An 18,172-nucleotide genomic window follows, 5' to 3' on the forward strand; every position below is an offset into this window, starting at 1 on the left:
ACCGACCTTAAGTTTAAGGCTTGTTAAGAAATTTCTAAAATACGTGTTCGTTCTGATTTCTGGAGGAGGAAGGAGAAGCTTGGGTCGAATTGAAAGTTAACTAAAAGGTTTAATAAAACAACACGATGAAAACAACAGTCAAAACACAAATGTTAAACTGCAGCTGACAGCGGACTGATCTCATGCTTCTCCTTGCGGAGTTACAGAAGAACTGAGACATTCCCCGGATCATACATTTATTCCCCTACATCTGGGTGGTTTCTCAAATGAAATCTTCCCCTATTGGTCAGATGTCTCTCAGGTTAAGGGCACACCTCTGATTAAATTAACTACAGGTCACAGACAAGGTCATTTATCTTGGTAGTGCTGATTATACTCAAGTTTACAGAGTTTGCATTTCCTTTGTTCTAACCCAGACTTGGCACCAGGAGGTTGCAGACTCAAAGAGACGTTTCTCTTAATATGTTAATAGTTGGTTTTAACCTAATCTATCTGCAAGAAACAGGAAGAGAGTGGGAGAGAAATAGCCAGCTGTTTTTACCTTAGTAGGCTAGTCATTCTAGATTCCATTCCTATTTTCATAACCTGACTGCAGCATACAATTTATTATTTAAAACATAAAACATAAGTATGGTTTTAACTTTTTACAACCTAACAGGCTCATTAAGCTTTGATCCTGCATTCGGGGCAATATCAGGCATTGAATTTAAATAATGTAATACAATTTAACACACTAAATCTTTCTGAAGACCAGCGGGCACTTGTTGAGTTAAATAAAGTTGTAACAATGCTAATTTTAATAACCATGTATGTTTTATGTTTTAAATAATAAATTGTATGCTGCAGTCAGGTTATGAAAATAGGATTTAAATATAGAATGACTACTAAGGTAAAAACGGCTCGTTATTTCTCTCCCCCTCCCTTTCTGTTTCTTGCAGATAGATTAGGTTAAAACCAACTATTAACGAAGAGAAATGTCTCTTTGAGTCTCTAACCTCCTGGTGCCTAGTCTGGGTTAGAACAAAGGAAATGCATATCTCTCTAGAATCGGCACTACCATGATAAACAACCTTAGTCTGTGACCTGAAATTCAGAGGTGTGTCCTTATCCTGAGAGACAGGAATATAATTTGGATCCTGAGATGATCCCAGGTCTGCAAGCCTGGGACCCGACAAGGGAACAAAGTTCTGCAGTCCGCTGTTTACAGTGTATTGTTTTGTCATGTCTCAGGGCTGCAAACTGTGACCCCGCAATGGGAAGCATGTCTTGAAGTCCGCTGTCAGCTGCAATGTATCATTTGTTTTTGTCATGTCGTTTTCATCATGTTGTTCATTAAACCTTTTGCTTAGCCTCTCCTTCCTCCTCAGAAATCGAACGAACACGTCTTTTAGATATTTCTTAACACACAATCCCATGAAATTAAAAGGGTGTTACACAGTGACCAACTGATTAAACTGCTCATATTATCACACCTCAGCATTAAGACCAGATCATTTTATTCAACAAAATAATCATTTCTAATACAATATATACAAATGCATTAAGATACAAAAACTATTTGCATATAGCACATAATGTGCTGGCAAACGTCTCATTTTTTGCTAAATAAGCTAAATATTTTTTGTTTGTACATTAAAAAAATCTTTTTTCTACTTTTATATGCACCGGACCTCACGTCTGTTCCCATATCAAGGTGGTCAATGAAAGCAGTAGAAGTATGCGGCAGCTTTAAGTGCCAATATTGTTACTAAAAATGTCAACCATCGATGCACTGATGATTGAAATCCCTTCAGACTCGTCTTTCTGTGCTAGCTGGAGGTCGCTCCCTCTCGCCAGTCGATCGGAACAGGAAGCGGCTGGCCAGCTGCAGGTTCCACTGGTATCTGGAGAGGATCTTCAGACAGTCCTCTCTGGAGCAGAGGCTCAGCGAGTACATCTGCTCCAACTGAAGAGACACAAATCAAGTAGACAGGGATCAGAAGTGGCGGTCACAATACACATTTTCTAGATACATAAATCCATTAACACCTCGAGCATTTTATGGAAACCAGACAGACAAGAGAAAACGGTTGGTTATTTGCTTTTTTGAAAGTTGCAACTTTCAGGCAAGTTGCACCTCTGTCCACACCTCAGAGCAGGCCGTCTCATCAGCAGCATGCAAATGCAAAACACCTGCTGTGAAATCATTGTTGAGGCTATGTCCTGTAGTGCAACATACTTCAGTGTTTAGTGCAGTCACAGAATTGCAATATTCATGTTCAAAATATGAAACGCAAATTCCTTATAGATGATTGATTAAAGCTACACGGGAAAACAAGTTACACATTAGTATGCATCATAAGATAGGTCTACATTAAAGATGAACATCTAACTTCAATGTCTTGACATATATTTGCTCTGTTTATTTATATCAAATAAAGTTTGAAACAAATGTGTTTGAAAATTGACTAGATCTCTGCTTGGTAAAGACCTTAGATGATATTTTCATCTATATCAGGGGTGGGCAATTGTTTTTTCCATGGGGCCACATGAGAAACAGAAAATATTGTGGAGGGCCGGGCCAAAAGGCTGAACTCAATTCTGCATAATATTAATTGTATTTCTTTATAAAAAGCAGTAAATAACATTGTTTTGACAAGCTGGTGAGAGTAGGCTATATGTTTATAATTAAGCAATGAAAAAGTGAGGTCGCCTTACAAAAAATGTAATTTATTCAATTAAATTTCCCAAAGCAATGGTAAACAAAATGTGAACACTTTTTTTTTACCATTTTGACTTATATTAGTGAACATTTTCTGTCACATTCACTCCAAAACACATTTTGAGTTTCAAATACTGTTGGAAAGAAATTCCTAGCATTCTAAAGACATCACAATATTATATTTGTGCTCCAAACATTAAGCAAGACACATCATATTGAACTGTCAATGTACATCACTGAACTGTGAATATTGAGAAAAAGGGTTCCAAAAAAAGTGTCCCAGTTCACTGCTAAGTGGTGCCTTTACATGCCTACATGTGGTCTAACCACCTCATTTGGTGTTTTTAAGTTATTTTTTCTTCAGTGAGAGAAATCTAGTCTCTGCTGGGCTTTAACAAGTGCATCGAAGTCAGGTTGAATGTATGAGGTGGAGATGCGAAGCACAGCTGACAGATGATCATCAGTGAGAGAGGATCTATACCTGGATTTTGTAAACTTCATCGATGAAAATGTTTGTTCACATATGTAGGTAGAGCCAAAGAGAACCAACATCTTCTGAACATGTCTCCTCATGTTTGGAAAGTTCTCCTCCTTAAGAGAAGAGTAGAAATCCAGCAGAGATCCGGACTTAAAGTGCTCTGCCAGTACTGCATCAGACTGCAGGTCAATGAGTTCCAGCTGAATATCACTGGGTGCATTATCCACACTGCAGGTAAAGGGAGAGGAAATCATGTGCATTTCATCCTCGATTGTTCTGAGATCTTCAAACCGCCTTAAAAACTCACCATGCAATGCTCCTAACATGGATAAGTACTTGCGGAGGTGATCAGCTGATGGTGTGACTTCTTTCAGGGTTTGCATGTGAGTGAGTGTTGCTCTCCAGTTGGCTTGAAAGAAACTGCATCTTTCTCATGAAAGCCTTCACCAGGCTGTGCATTTCATGAACAAAAAGGCCCTTGCCTTGCAGTTTGGTGTTCAGTTCATTCATCATTGCAGTCACATCAACAGCAAATGCAAAATCTGCCACCCAGTCATCATCTGAGAGCTCTGGGATGCCTTTGCCTTTCTTCTCACAAAACTCTCGGATCTCTGCTTTCAGGTCCCAAACTCTTTTTAGCACTTTGCCCAGGCTGAGCCATCTGACAGCTGTGTGGTAGCCGATGTCACTCTGCTCAGTCTCATGCTCCTCCAAAAGTGCGACAAACTGTCTGTGATTCAATGCCCGTGCCCTGATGAAGTTTACGGTTTTAGTAACAACACCAACAACATGGTTCATTTTTAGCACTGACTTGCACAACACATGTTGGTGTATAATACAATGCAAAAACATCAATTTCTGATCTGCGTTGATTTCAGTCACTTTATCTTGCTTTCTTTTCAAAAGTCCGACATTTTTCCCTGTAAGATTGGGACCGCCGTCCGTTGTGACACCTGCCGGTCTGTCCCATTTCAATCCCAGGGTGTCCATGCACGCATTTACCTCCGTAAACGGATTGCTCCCTGTCGTCGTTCCTTTCATCGACCGCATTGCTGCCAGCTCCTCCGTAATCTTGAAGTCCGTAATCCCACGGACAAATATGAGTAGCTGGGCTGTGTCGTGGACATCACAGCTCTCGTCCAAAGCCAAGGAGAAAAAGTCCAAACTTGCCACTTCACGTTGCAGTTGAAGCTCCAGATTTCCCGCGAATTTCCTCGATCCTTCTCGTCACGGTTCGCCTGGACAGCGGGACTTGCTCAAATGCTCCTTTTTTTTCAGGGCATATTAGTGCTGCAGAGTCCACCAAGCACTCTTTGACAAACTCCCCCTCCGAGAATGGCTTACTGTTTTTAGCGATTTTGTGGGATATCACAAAGCTGGTCTTGGTTGCTGCATCCCTGGATGTGTGAAGCTTGGTAAAGAAGCCTTGCTGCTTTTGCAGCTTAGCTAGCAAAGCTTCCGATGTTCGTGCCCTTTCAGCATCAGACAAGTTTTTGTATTTCTCCGCGTGTGTTGTCTCGTAATGCCGACTCAAATTGTAGTCCTTAAACACGGCGATCCGCTCCCCGCAAACTAAACACACTGCTTTACCTCCGACTTCAGTAAATAAATACTTTTAACCTTACACGGGCCGGTCAGAGTCAACCAAAGGGCCGTATGTGGCCCGGGGGCCGTAAAATGCCCAGGTCTGATCTATATCATGCTTAACTACCTGGTGTGGCTTTAACTTCATGCATAACAAAAACAACACAGACTGGATTAAGGGCCTTACAAAACCCAGCCCTACCCAAGACCACCATCACCATCCTGTGGCCTCTAGGTTTGCTTTGCTCTAAGTACAGTGAACACAGCAGGCTACATACAGGGCAGCTTCATTATATGCCCAGCCACCTACTCCTATTCCAGATGAACTCTACCTGGCCCCAGGTTTTCTGTATGTCACTTTAGTTTGTGGTAATATGAATAATTTAGAAATATGCACCATGTCAGCACAAAATACTAAAGGTCAGGACAGGCCCCCTTTACATGATGGATTAACTACTAATGCAAGTGTGTTGGTACTGACCCTCACTGGTAAAAAAAAAAAAAAATCACAAAAACAAAACCAATTAAAATGCAGTGAATTTGGGTGTTCTCGGTCCCCTGTGCCCGGTTGGTAATGCAGTCTTGCTGTAAAGCTGTATTTTGTATTGTACTTTTGTGAATATTTTGGTTATGATTACTATTGATAAGTGCATCGGTACTTTTTAAATTTAGTTTGCCATTGCATTTTATAAACTTAAACCTAGGCCTATTTATTAGTACCTCTCATTGTACTGTAATTTCTTTTTATTATTTTGTAATGTCTTTTTATATTGCTTTAAGTTTCTTGTAAATCTTGTCTTAATGTCTTCTGATGTCCTATTAAAATCTCTTGCATCAGTAGCTTCTGACACTTCTGCACACTTTCACAAACTAGACTTTGCAACATATAAAAAGGTAGATACGATACACCCCCCCTCCCCATTATGTTGACAGTCATTTCCTGGTCTGACCTTGAGTTGTTGTTCAGCTCGCACTGGGTTCCAGTCATTTCGTTCAAGTGCAGCCTGAACCTCTTCAATGGTCACTCCATGAACTGCCTCCATAATCTGAGAAGAAGCTCGGTGTTAATCCATTGAACAAGTTGTCATACAGAAAAAGCAAACCGATATGGATTATGAGTCTCGTACCTGTGAGGTGAGACTGTCTTTCGTGCTCTGCACATTAGATAATTTCTCTCGATATCTGACTCGTTCCCTCTCTCGATCTCTCTCTCTTTTATCCGTGTACTCGTCCAGCTGCGGGGTTGAGCGTGCCATATGGGCCATTTTAGCCAGGTTGGAGCCTCCGATGCTCTGCTGCGGTGGGTGTTGGGGTTGAGGCTGTGTCTGCGCTGGAGGGGACAGGACCACCTGTGGAGGCCATGGGGTCCGTGGGGCCGGTTGGATTGCGGGCCTCCTTGGTTTCATGTTGAAGCGTTTCAGGTTGGGTGGCGGTGGCCGCGGAGGCGGGACTAAACTGGCCTCGCTGAACCGGCGTGGGTCCTGCTGCATCACTACCCTACAAGCTGCCATCCCAGGGGACATGAGTCTGCCCTGCTGATCCACTGCGAACGCCCCTACTGTGTGAGCCCGGGGACGGTGTCCGCCCAAAACTGACTCCAGGCTCTGAGACATACCTGAAGACACAGGGACAAGCCTTTTAAATCACAATTAAATATTACATAAGTCAAGTGAAATGAAAGAGGAAACAAAATGGACAGTTCGGAGTGTATGTGGGCACTGCCAGGAGCCTGTTAAAGCCACTAGGGGACAGATTGGTGAGAATGAATGAATACATAAATTGAGTTACTTCCTGGATGTCTGACAATAGCATAACAAACAGCATTTTAAAATAAAATGTGAAAAGAAATAAATGGACAAATAGCTTTATTAGCTATATGTCAAACCTTTTGAGGCCTTAACACTTTTATGGTCTGTAGAAGACACAGGGTGCATGACCCTCTAGACTGCATGATACATTTGGAGCAAGGAGGGTAATGTATTAACAGGTAAAAAGTGTGGCAGACATTTTTTTTTAATACTGGAGCTGAGCAATGATGACAAAATTAAATATCACTATTTTGACTTCTGATGCTTTAATGCATTGCAGAATCTGTAGTAATGATGCATGGCATGATTTATGAGAAAGATAAAATCTAAAGTGGACCTTAGGAAGAGACTAGCAACCACTTGAAGCTGATGATGTACTTGTAAATAATAATAAAAAAGCCTTTAGACCAGGAAAAGACAGCATTAAAGATATGTAAAGTGCAATATTATAATATATTATGATATTTAGTCATATCATGGTGTTAAAATTATCCTGAAATAAAATCTTCTCTCGCAGATTTACTCACTACATTGTGCCATTATTTTTAGTTCCTACCTGCCATTCTTTGCAGATTGGAGCCCTCCTTCTCCCTGGCAGGCACCGTCCTCCAGCTGCCACTGCTGCACAGGATAGAACAGAAACACATTAGTCTGACAGCCTCAGCTCACAAACTACAGTACAGTGGCTGACAGCAGGTGAAAGTTCAGCGCTGCACTGTTGGTGTTAGCATTCTGCAAGAACTCAGTGACTCAGGGACCTGAGATGGAATTTCTTCGAAGATTCTACATGATATGCAGGCAGAATCAAATAGTAAAAATCACAACAACTCATTTTCTTTGTTTTGTAATTTGTAGTATTCTGTAAGGTCAATAAATTAAGAGAAAAGCTACAAAGGCTACAAGGCAATAAAAGACACATTGAAGACATTGTTAAAAACAGCCAAGAGAGATGAACTTTGTATCTTTGGGCCCGTTTCTCTTGTTTTATGGTGTATTTTTAGCTGCAGGTAATTCAAGCCACTGTCCACGAAAATAAAAACGAGCCCTTTGTGAGAGCCTGACAGCTTTATCACTTGAGTTTTGCTCAGTCACTAAACCATAATTCCTGAGTCATTTTACTGCCATGCAAGTTTCAGTTTATCGCATACTTAATTGTATCTGTGCAGGCTGGCCAAACCAGAGTTTGACAGCAGGCAACTTTGTGCACTAAATAACAATAACGTGAGGTTTTGTTTTCCTTTAGAAGAAAAGAGCAGCAGCTTCTTTCCAGATTTATCATAGAAGGAGCAAATATACCAATCCTAAGTGAGACAGAGAGGAATGAATGAGTGGTGCAACTGACTCGTCCAGGTTCTCAGGTGTCCCCCAGCAGCGCTCAGGTTTGATGTCTCCGTGCGCGTAGTGTTGCAGGCTGCCCTTCAGCGGGGCTGAGATGTTAGGGGTGGAAGAAGCAGGGTTGGGCCCGGAGTTTCCAGCAGTGGCAGCAAGAGGGAGTGACACAACAAAGCTCGCAGGAAACCAGCCGACTGTCAGCGTCCTCTGGTTCTGTCCCCTCCACTCACACAGCTCCAGACTGCACAGGGAGAGAGAACAGTTCAATTAGAAACCAAAGAGTGAGACCACCGGGACGCAACTTTTGCAGCATAATAGTCAATGCTAAAACACTGTCAGCGAATTAGCTTCAATATAAGCCTGTTAAACAGAAATAACTACCTTTTAAGTGGGCTAACATTAGCCACTATAAGCTACTGGTCCTGCCAGACCAAGTAAGACTGCAGCAGTAAAACCCCTGCATGGATTCAATTGGTCAATGATGTTTGACTGCTTATGAACTAAACTTTTCATTTGTAAGAGGAATAATGTATAACTTCTCATTTTGAAGATTACAGTCTCACTTTGACTTGCAGAAACTGTTATGATGTGACTTGACTAGCAATAATAATACAAACAGACTTAACTCATGGTATATATATATATATATATATATATATATATATATATATATATATATATATATATATATGATGTCTTCTTACACAGGTTTATTTTGTACATTTGACTGGCATTACATTTTTTGAAGACTGTGAGTGCTTAAAACTTTATGACTGTAATTTTAGTTTGGAGTTTTATGCATTGACTAAAATCATTTTAATGGCCTGTAGAGGCTGATGCACAATGAAAAAAAGTATATTTTTTGTGTTGATTTTTATGTATTTGGTGTATTATTTTGTTGCTTGAGGATTTCCGTAAAAAAAAAAATAAATGCAAACAGTATCACCATGCCCATGAATCTATTATGTTTCATAGCTGCTAGACTTGTTCAAACAAACAAAGCAAAAAGCATTTGAGGACTACATGAGATCACGGCTGGAATGCACTTTTGAGAGGCTGATTTAAACCCCTGTTTTATCACAACAAAGGCCCATTGTGCCGGTCTAAATTTTCCTTTTCTCTTTGGTCCCACCCTCCTTTCTCTCACCCACCCATGGTCTATGATGGTCACAAGGTCGTTGGCCACCAGTGCAAGTTTTCTGGATTCGGCAAAGTCTCTTGTTGCTTGCGCCTCCAATGGTCTAGACTGCAAAGACAGACAGAAGTGAGGAAACCTAACACAAAGATTTACTGAAAAACATGAATTTCATCAGCATTTTAAGAGACAGATTCTTTTGATAAGGCTCAATCAATAGACCCTCTCTCATTTCATCACCAAGGAAAACATTAAATTGCTGACCTCTGCCACCATTGTGATGAGCTGGGCGAAGCTGGGTCTGTCAGCAGGGTTGCAGGCCCAGCACTTCCTCATGACATTGTACATTTCTTGGTGGCAATCCGGCGGTTTCTCCAGACGCTCACCTTCCCGCTCCACACGCCACAAAATCTGGATTGAAGAAAGCGGACGTCAGAGATACTAAAACTCTGAGTCATATCGCAAAAGCAAACAGCATCAGGGCGTGGACACACATTCCAAACATGAGGACAGTTATGCTGATATGCTGGCATGGATACAAACACTGAAAGCAAAGCGGGGATGTTCACATGTGGCTGACAAGCGTGTACCTGTTTGCCTGACAGACTGAACCAGGGCTCCTCACAGTAGGTGAACATCTCCCACAGGGTGATACCAAACATCCACACATCTGAGGAATGGGAGAAAGAGCCGACACGAAGACTCTCTGGAGCACACCTGTAGGTTGATGAAAACAAGGAAAGATGTAACTAGTAAGAATGTTCAAATATTTTTTCCTCCTCCACCCTTATTTCCCAACAGTCCTCACCATGCAAACGGGATCCTTCTGTGTGCTGACATCACATAGTGGTCCTTGTCTTGGCTCAGGCCTCTCATCAGCCCAAAGTCCCCGATCTTCACCATCTCCCTGGATGCCAGCAGTACGTTTCTTGCAGCCAGGTCCCTGTGGATGAACCTCCTGGTCTCCAGGTAGTCCATACCCGCTGCGATCTGGGTAGCAAAGAGCCAGAGGCGGACCAGAGGGTACTCATACTGACGCGACCGCAGGGTGTCGTATAGTGAGCCCAAGGGGGCCAGCTCTGTTACCTGGAGGAAGGAAAATAGGTCATTGTGTTGAAGCTGCTAAACACATCTTAGTTTGAATAGATCCATATTGTATCCCCATGTTTAAACATCAAAAGACAACACATCTTACCATCTTGAGGGGCTGTGTGAGCACCACACCATAAAGTCGGATGATGTTGGGGTGGTCCAGTGACTGCATGGTGGTCACCTCTTGGAGGAAGTCTGTCAGTGTGTCCGTCTGCCTGGACATGCTGCTCCTTAGTGACTTTACTGCTACAGGCAACTGAGAGGAGTAAAAAAGACAGAGACACGGGCTCAATCCCAATCCTGCATCTACCGTCTCTAACCCCCAGCCTTTGTTTTTCCACAATGAGGGAGCGCCATGTTAAGAGTCCCAAACCAGACAGTGTTAGGGACTGTCAGATAGGGTGTAACGGGACAATAACACCGTCTGACAGCAAGTGCTGACTTGTCATTCTTTACTATCCCTATCCAGAAGTATGAGTATGGTGACTAATGGAGGACATTTGTGATATAAAACACATGACTTTAAACCTGCAATAACCAATGAATTTAAGTTGAATATTCACTCTCTTTTTAGCTCTGTTTTGGTCACCACCAGCTCCGGAGGGAAATACCAGACTCTTCAGCTGCCAAATGCTCCACTATGTTCTGAGGGGCTTTATTTTCTGTGGGTTGTTAGACACTACGAGTGACCCCTTTCACGTCCTTGTGAACACTATGCATCCTGCACACACACCTATACCAACACTTTGTAACACTGTGTGTTCTCATGCTGGTTCTAAAATCCCATAATGTGCAATAAAGTAAAATAAAAGCAGCTAACTTTGTCCCTAGATACATTTATTTGATTTGTACTTGTATGCCCGCAGCAATCAAAAATACCATGTACCATTCCATGCTGATTGTTTTGGGGATGTTCTACTGTTTAACTGTATCAGTACAGGACATACAGCATCTATCAGAAAGAAATGCCAAAAAAAAAAAAAGTCTAGAAAAGCTGTCCCTTACCACTCTCCCAGTAGGTGCGTGCCACTCTCCCCTCTTCACCACCCCAAAGGACCCGGAGCCCAGCTTCTCTCCCAGGATCAGCTCGCTGTCCTGGATCAGACAAGGAAGAGCCCGGCTACCACCCTCCTGAGCCGGGCCGCCTCCGCTCCACTGCTCCCCTCCATCCGGACCTCGACCACTGATCTATATGCATCAAGAAATGAATTAAAAAAACGTATTACTGACCGCCATCCCTGATATAATGTACTTCTTATTAGATATGAACTCTACGACAAAGTGGATGTACAGTAACTACATGTGTCAGACCTTGGGCATCAATGGCCGTCCTCGTGAATTAATCTTGTAGGATTTCAGAGCTGCCCATAATCGTCTTTGTGCTGGAATAAAAAAAGTAATTATCGAACATATCCAACATGACACATTGGTCAGATTTGAAAATCCCAGTTTAATCACAGCCTGGATTATAATCTACAATAAATGATATTGTTTTATAACCAAAACATGTACTTAACCCTTTTGTTGTCTTCCCGTCAACCATGAACGGTTTGTTGATTTAGTTGCTTTTTTCAGTTTTCTTTTGAAAGTTTTGGTCACGTTTTTTTCAACATTATTACCGCTTTTTCCAATATTTTTTGACACTTTTTCAATGTTGTGAGAGCTTTTTTTGTTACGTTTTTGGCGTTTTCTTCCAGTGTTTTTGACGTTATTTTTCATCGTTTTTTGTTGCTTTTCCCAATATTTTTTTATATTTTTGACATTTTCAACCCATTTTTTCTGATAACATTTTTTTATTTGAAAACGGGTTTTTCTACAGTAATTATCGCTTAGATTGTATTAAAGGGTGCTAGTAAAAGAAATCCACTTCATGTTTTGTGGGATTTTTGCATCAAACAGGATGTTGGAGCAGAAGTAACTTCATAAAAAGTGCTGAAGTTTGATTTGGTTGATCAGCAGAAAATTTAATTGACATCAGACACCTTAAGCTCTGGAAATTGTGATGTACAATTTTCACAATTTTACAGACTAAACAAATAATAGAAATAATTGTAAAAATAATCAACAGGTTAATTGATAATGGAAATAATCACTGGTTGGCGATCTACTATATATTAGAATTTAAAAGGAGGCAGGGCAGGAAATTAAAATCTCAATGGTGAAGTTAGCTGTTGATCACACTTATTTAATATCTTTTAAATGTCTGTTTGATCAAAATAGCGATAGAAAAGTTATTTCTCATTTTCACCTTCAAATCTAACCTGGATATCCTCAAAGTGACATCGCTTTGATGACTTATGCACCAAAGTAAATTGATCTCATTTCTACATACGAGTATGATTAATGTTTAGTAGGAAATAGTAAGGTCTAAGTATATGTTTTTACAGTGAGCATCTGCTGATGAAGGCCATGAGAGGTGGCTGAAAGCATTAGAAAAGCAGGTAAGTGGATGCTGTGATACAGTTGTCAAACTTTAGTTCTTGGACTATTGCTCAACAAATACTGTAACTCCAAAGGACATTTAAAAGAGACACACTCTACGGTAAACAGAAGACAGTGTTTTTGTAGCAGAAGCAATTTTAACCCTTCTTTATCTGGGACTGACCCAAACATCAGTTACTGAGCCTGTCTGAGAAGAAAACAGATAAGTATTGATGTGTGTATGATCAAAAGGAGACAATCAGGCTCACCAGGTTTGCTGATTCCTATCTGCTCCAGGTCGGACTCCTTGACGTAGTTGAAGTGCTCGATGCGGCTGATGTTGAGGCCATCTCTGACGCGCAGGTAGAACTTCTCCAACTGGACCTCGGCCAGGAGATGGTACAGCCACTGAGTTTCCTGGTCCATCAGCATCACCTGGCCGACCTGCCTTTAGGGTCCAAGGTTATACAACAGTTATGAGTTAGTCATTGTTTTTGTTCACTTTTCCTTGTCCATCTAAATTTCTTACATTAAATCAACTTAAATCTTAAATTAACACTTCACAATAAGAACAGAAATTAGGCCCTCAATCATGTTTTTCAGTCTGGGGCCCAAAGACAAAACCCAAAGACACAATTATGAACCCGTGCTCATTAAAGAGCCTGTTTAATGGTAACCTTGCTCCCACTTGGGCCTTGTTAAGTTACCATGGAGACCTAACAAAAAGCCCTTGGTGTGGGAGGCCGGAGGGGGATTGTTCAGCTTTTTGCTGTGTGCCAACTTTTTCAAACAAGCTGTTTGCTGGTGTCCTATGAGAGGAAATTCATGTTGGCAAATCCTTTACTCTCAACAGCTACTGCTCTATCTTTTGTCTTTTTAAACCAAGAAAACATGAAAGTAGTGTCATTTGCAGGCAGTGTGCTACCCGAATGAGAGTTTAAATCAGATAAGTGAAATGGTGTAAGATGACAGAAGAAGCATAGAAGTGAAGGCACACAAGGACGAACAGGATGATGAGGGGACAATAAACAAAAACAAACAACAAAAACATTGTCTTTTCCTCAGAAGCATGAACAAGTATGTGCAGCATCAGCGCTGTTAACTGTAACGCGACTCATTTGGAACCTCAGGGGCAGCCACGGTAGCTTGTCTGTGATTTAGGGGCACCAGTCAGACAGGATCCTCTTCACACAGTGTTCATGTAACTGCTGAAGTAATGCCGTGTGTTGACAGCAGCATGACAGCTCTTGTAAGACTGACTGGAGCGTCATTTTCACTTTTAACTAATGTTGACAATTGCAGCAATTGCAGTGTCTTAGGTAACAGGTGCAACAACAAACATTTAATTAGATGATTTACTTCCTTATTGCTAAAAAAAAGAGAAGAATTTAAAACACAACACATTCTTCTTGTGTTGGCTTCTGTTCCTGATGTCACTGGAGGGTTGTGCAGCCATAAAGCACTTGCTTATCAGCCCAGCAGGTATGAGTCAGGGGAGGCCTTCACATTCTCCTGTCAGCTACCCTAGGAAAAATTAACATCTATGCTAAACAACAAGCAGATCCACATTGTCAGTCGGCTCATTCTCACAGCCAACTGATTCTTCAAAAACCAAGCAATTGTTAGAGGGTACAAGCCCGAGCTTGCATTCATTTCCAGGGACAACTCCCAATTAATTTGCACCCAACTTGAGGCAATTCTCTGCAGGTCACATTCAAATTCAAAGGCAAAAAAAATGCAGCTTGGTAAACAAAGAGACCTCTCTGTGATCATTCTCTCTATGTACAGAGGGATCAAACTTTAACCTGCCCAGCTACTGGAACCCCCTCTCAGCCTAGATAGCATGTGTAACCAGCTGAACAGTCACTGGTTGAACTGGCCTGACTTTTATCTTACAAGACATTATCTGCAACTTGAAATGGCCAACACCGTTGTTTATCCAGTATAACTGCACTTCTGTTGGAGCGCCTTTGTTTGTACCGGTGAAGCATGTGTCCTCTGGCTTAGCCACTTAAATCAAAGTAGCAATACTATAATGTAAAATAGTAACACATAACTACGATCAGCAAAATGCACCTATGTATTTAAAGACTACAAGTATTCTTTAATCAGCAGAATGGTCCCTCACAACAATGTTTGTGTTATGGTACATGTTACATTATTTGATTAGTATCTGTGATGGATTACTGTCTATGCAGCATTTTCATGTTGTAGCTGGTGGTGGTGATTAATGATGGTAGATTCATCCATAATAATACACCATATTTTATTAACTCATCACACGTTTTGTATATAAAATCTGAAAAGTAGCTAGGCTACTAATTATTACTAATAATACAGCTGTTAAATAAATGTAATAAGTAAAATGTATAAAATTTCCATCTGAAGTGTGGTGAAGTAGAATAAAGTAGCATATAGGCTACATTAAAACGTCATACCTAACCTGTACAGTAGGCCTACTTGAGTAAATGTTGGCTAGGCTTACTCATTTATTCCCCCACTATAAAGACACACAATATGGTCCTTTGGGATATCTGCCATTAATATGCCTATTCATTCTCAATTATTGTGTAAAAGAACTTCTTTTTTTTTCTTTTTTTTACATATGTTAACACAATTTAAAGACGTTTAGGGCAATGTTTTTAAGAATACATTTACTAATTGTTCACTAAGAATTTTTGAAAACTGATATGTTCATAAAACTTTCAAACAGTTCGTACCTACTATTTCCCCAGACTGCAGCGTCCCTACAAACCCGGTCACAGACAGAGAAACTGATAGGCCTATCACCTCTGATACTTCACCTACCGTTATTCAAAAGAAGTCTGTTCTCCGTATGTTGACAGCCAGCTCTTAATCGCACACGCCCCGAGACAAGTGATCCATGTTGGCATTGAAACGTCGAGCGACGTCGACGTCGGGCTTTTCCACAAATCAAAACTCTTCTCTGAATCCTACTAGGCTAACTCTAAATAAAGCACCACCTGTTAGATTCAGGCAGACCAATTTCAAAGATGAAGCCTATATTTGTATGTAGGCTACCTGTTATAGTCTCGACTACCGGGTTTGTGATCTATCTAGGCCTACCTGTGTGTTTTCAGCTCTTTTCTCCGCCTCTTTCCAGTTCGGCTACTCCACCGACCACACCTCTTCCTGACTTTTCTCCTTCTTTTACTGTCTACGCTTTTCTCACCTGAGCTTTAAACGCGCCACTAACATCCAGACCTGTACAGGAAATAACTTTACATAATCACATAAATCACCATCGCAATTAGATAGGTCACCATTTACCAAAAACCATGTGGCCATGTGGATAAACTAAAAAGTATAGTTTGAGTAGCAATTCTTAAGATGTCAGTCCTGGTTGATTTAGAATTGTATTTGTATTTGTGTAGACCTATACAATGGAGAAAAACTGTAAAACAGCATATATTTTTTTGGCTCCCGGGAAGTGTCATTCAGTTCATACTGCATATAAATATTATGAATACTTTCATCAGTGGGTAAAATGATCAATCACCATTGTGTTACCTCATTCAGCAGTAGGCTCTTAACACACATTTATTTAAATGAAAATTAGGATTACCTACTTTAAATACATTCTTGTCGAAATGTACACATAGTCATTCGCAAGTTAATCCAAGTTATTGTTATACTATGTAACAATACACTCAGTTACCAGTCTTTTGGTTACACCAAATCTAAGCAAAGATATATATATACTGTAGACACACACACACACACACACACACACACACACACACACACACACACACACACACACACACACACACACACACACACACACACACACACACACACACACATATTTTTACAGTCTTTAGGTGCACCTAATATATATCCCAATGAATCCTCCCTTTATAGTGTACAGTAAAATGTTGTCTTTTTTTGAAACAGTGTTTTTTTCTCTCCAGTTTTATGATAATTGTGGAGCCTTTATTGTGATGTTGAATTCATATTTGTTTTACTCTATTCATATCAATGAGAGTAGAGGCACCTCAGTCAAATGCTATACAATTCAACAGTACCACAAATGTCAGCTTCTAAAATGACCATAAAGTTGAATCAACTCATCTAATTATTTCTATAAATAAAATTCTTTTTCTCCAATGGCCATGTTTAATTCTTATGTTTGGACTCAACAGAAACTGCTGTGAGTCAAAAAAAAAAGGAAACTCAAATACTTTTCTGTCCCTGTCTTTCACTCCTCTGCTGTTGCCAAGCAAGTTTGACAGGATTTTTTTAGCCTGTCACATGGCTGTTAATTTGAATGTAAACCAGGCAGCGCTGTGGAGGACCTGCCTGCACTTTGCACTTCCTGGTACAATATCTACCTCCTGTAGTCACTGCTCCCTGCCTGCCTTCCAGAATTACTCAACACAATAGATTTCAGTGGAGCAGCCATTACACTAAATAGACAGATGACAGTTTGTTAGATGATTGAGAGGGACCTATTACACAACTAAATCTGGGTTATTACATTTGTAAGAAGTGGTTTTGATAATTCTACAGTTAAGAGTCTAACAAACACTACACATAATAAACACAAATAATGACAGTGATGGATGGAGGTGATGAATTACTAAAACATCCCACCAGACAGTAGTTAGACAACAACCTGTCATTTCCAGGATTAGATGAGCAGTTGAGTCCACAGGGCTAATAAGGAGTGTGTGGGGTGGATGTTAACACTTGTTCTACAGTCTTAAATCAGCTTGCAGTGTGGGAAGCTCTCCATGTCTTGTTTCATGTGTCTGAGAGACAGACTGGAGGTGAGGGGACGTGGCCTACGAATCACTGCTGGGAAAATGCAGTCATTGTTTAAATTGAGCAGAGAGAAATATAGTGTTCAAAGTTTTCTTGCTCTTGCTCATGTATTTATGAGAGAGATGCAGTATGAACCAACACTGTCAAAAGGAATGGGTTGTCACTCTGTGAATATCTACAGTCTGAAAATACAGTCAGAAATCCAGGAAAGGTGGACAAAAGTAATGAGATACTTGACGTAAGACAGGGGAACAAAGAGTGAACCATTATTAGACAAGTTGAGTCATCTGTTTGCATTATTTGCCAGAAAGGTCAAGATTACGTTGTCACGTAATTTGAAAGGTGAGAATGTGTAAAGATATAGGAAAGGCGTTAACCCCTTTAACTTCACTGATCAGACTGTTTCGAGTTTGTCATCAAAGGCACATGTTGTACAGACAAAGACTGTTCAAGCCCACAAAACTTTCAAAAGACCAAATATGTGGGAAATCTGTGTGAAATAATGTACATACACCTAGGATATGTGCATTTTGATGGGATGATGCAGCTCTTAAAAACAAACAAACAGAAAAAAAGGTTTTACTCCGTGTAAATGTTATATAAACTGATAGAGTTGCATTAATTCTAAAAAATAAAACAACATCTCATGGGCATGTAAAGGTAATTAGATAAAATAAGATACAGCTTGACTGGGAAGTAGCCTACAAGGGTAAATAGAAAAAAAATCAAATAACATATAAAGCAAAGTTAGAAAACTAACTACATAGCATAATACATAAGCTATACAATCATGCATGATGTGAAAATATTGTGAATCAATGTACAGTATGTAA

General features: G+C 40.5%; 1 protein-coding gene across 3 annotated transcripts; it reads right to left on the reverse strand.

Annotated features, from left to right (window-relative positions):
* Positions 1-1,473: 1,473 nt before the first annotated feature.
* On the reverse strand, positions 1,474-15,746 carry tnk1 (tyrosine kinase, non-receptor, 1). Of its 3 annotated transcripts, none has more exons than XM_028564153.1 (14): positions 15,639-15,746; positions 12,821-12,999; positions 11,442-11,512; positions 11,136-11,318; positions 10,234-10,386; positions 9,847-10,124; positions 9,629-9,755; positions 9,303-9,449; positions 9,055-9,149; positions 7,914-8,144; positions 7,128-7,192; positions 5,891-6,378; positions 5,714-5,809; positions 1,474-1,945 (listed from the first exon to the last, which is right to left on the reverse strand). In XM_028564153.1, exons 2-14 carry the CDS (start codon positions 12,981-12,983, stop codon positions 1,790-1,792), a joined length of 2,253 nt encoding a protein of 750 aa, XP_028419954.1. In that variant the 5' UTR covers positions 12,984-12,999; positions 15,639-15,746; the 3' UTR covers positions 1,474-1,789. The 3 variants fall into 3 exon arrangements, with proteins under 3 accessions (XP_028419954.1, XP_028419953.1, XP_028419955.1); XM_028564152.1 differs by having other exon boundaries at positions 15,360-15,746; XM_028564154.1 differs by lacking the exon at positions 15,639-15,746 and adding an exon at positions 15,272-15,349.
* Positions 15,747-18,172: the final 2,426 nt, after the last annotated feature.

This window comes from Perca flavescens, chromosome 19, assembly GCF_004354835.1.
Source record: "Perca flavescens isolate YP-PL-M2 chromosome 19, PFLA_1.0, whole genome shotgun sequence".
NCBI lineage: Eukaryota > Metazoa > Chordata > Actinopteri > Perciformes > Percidae > Perca > Perca flavescens.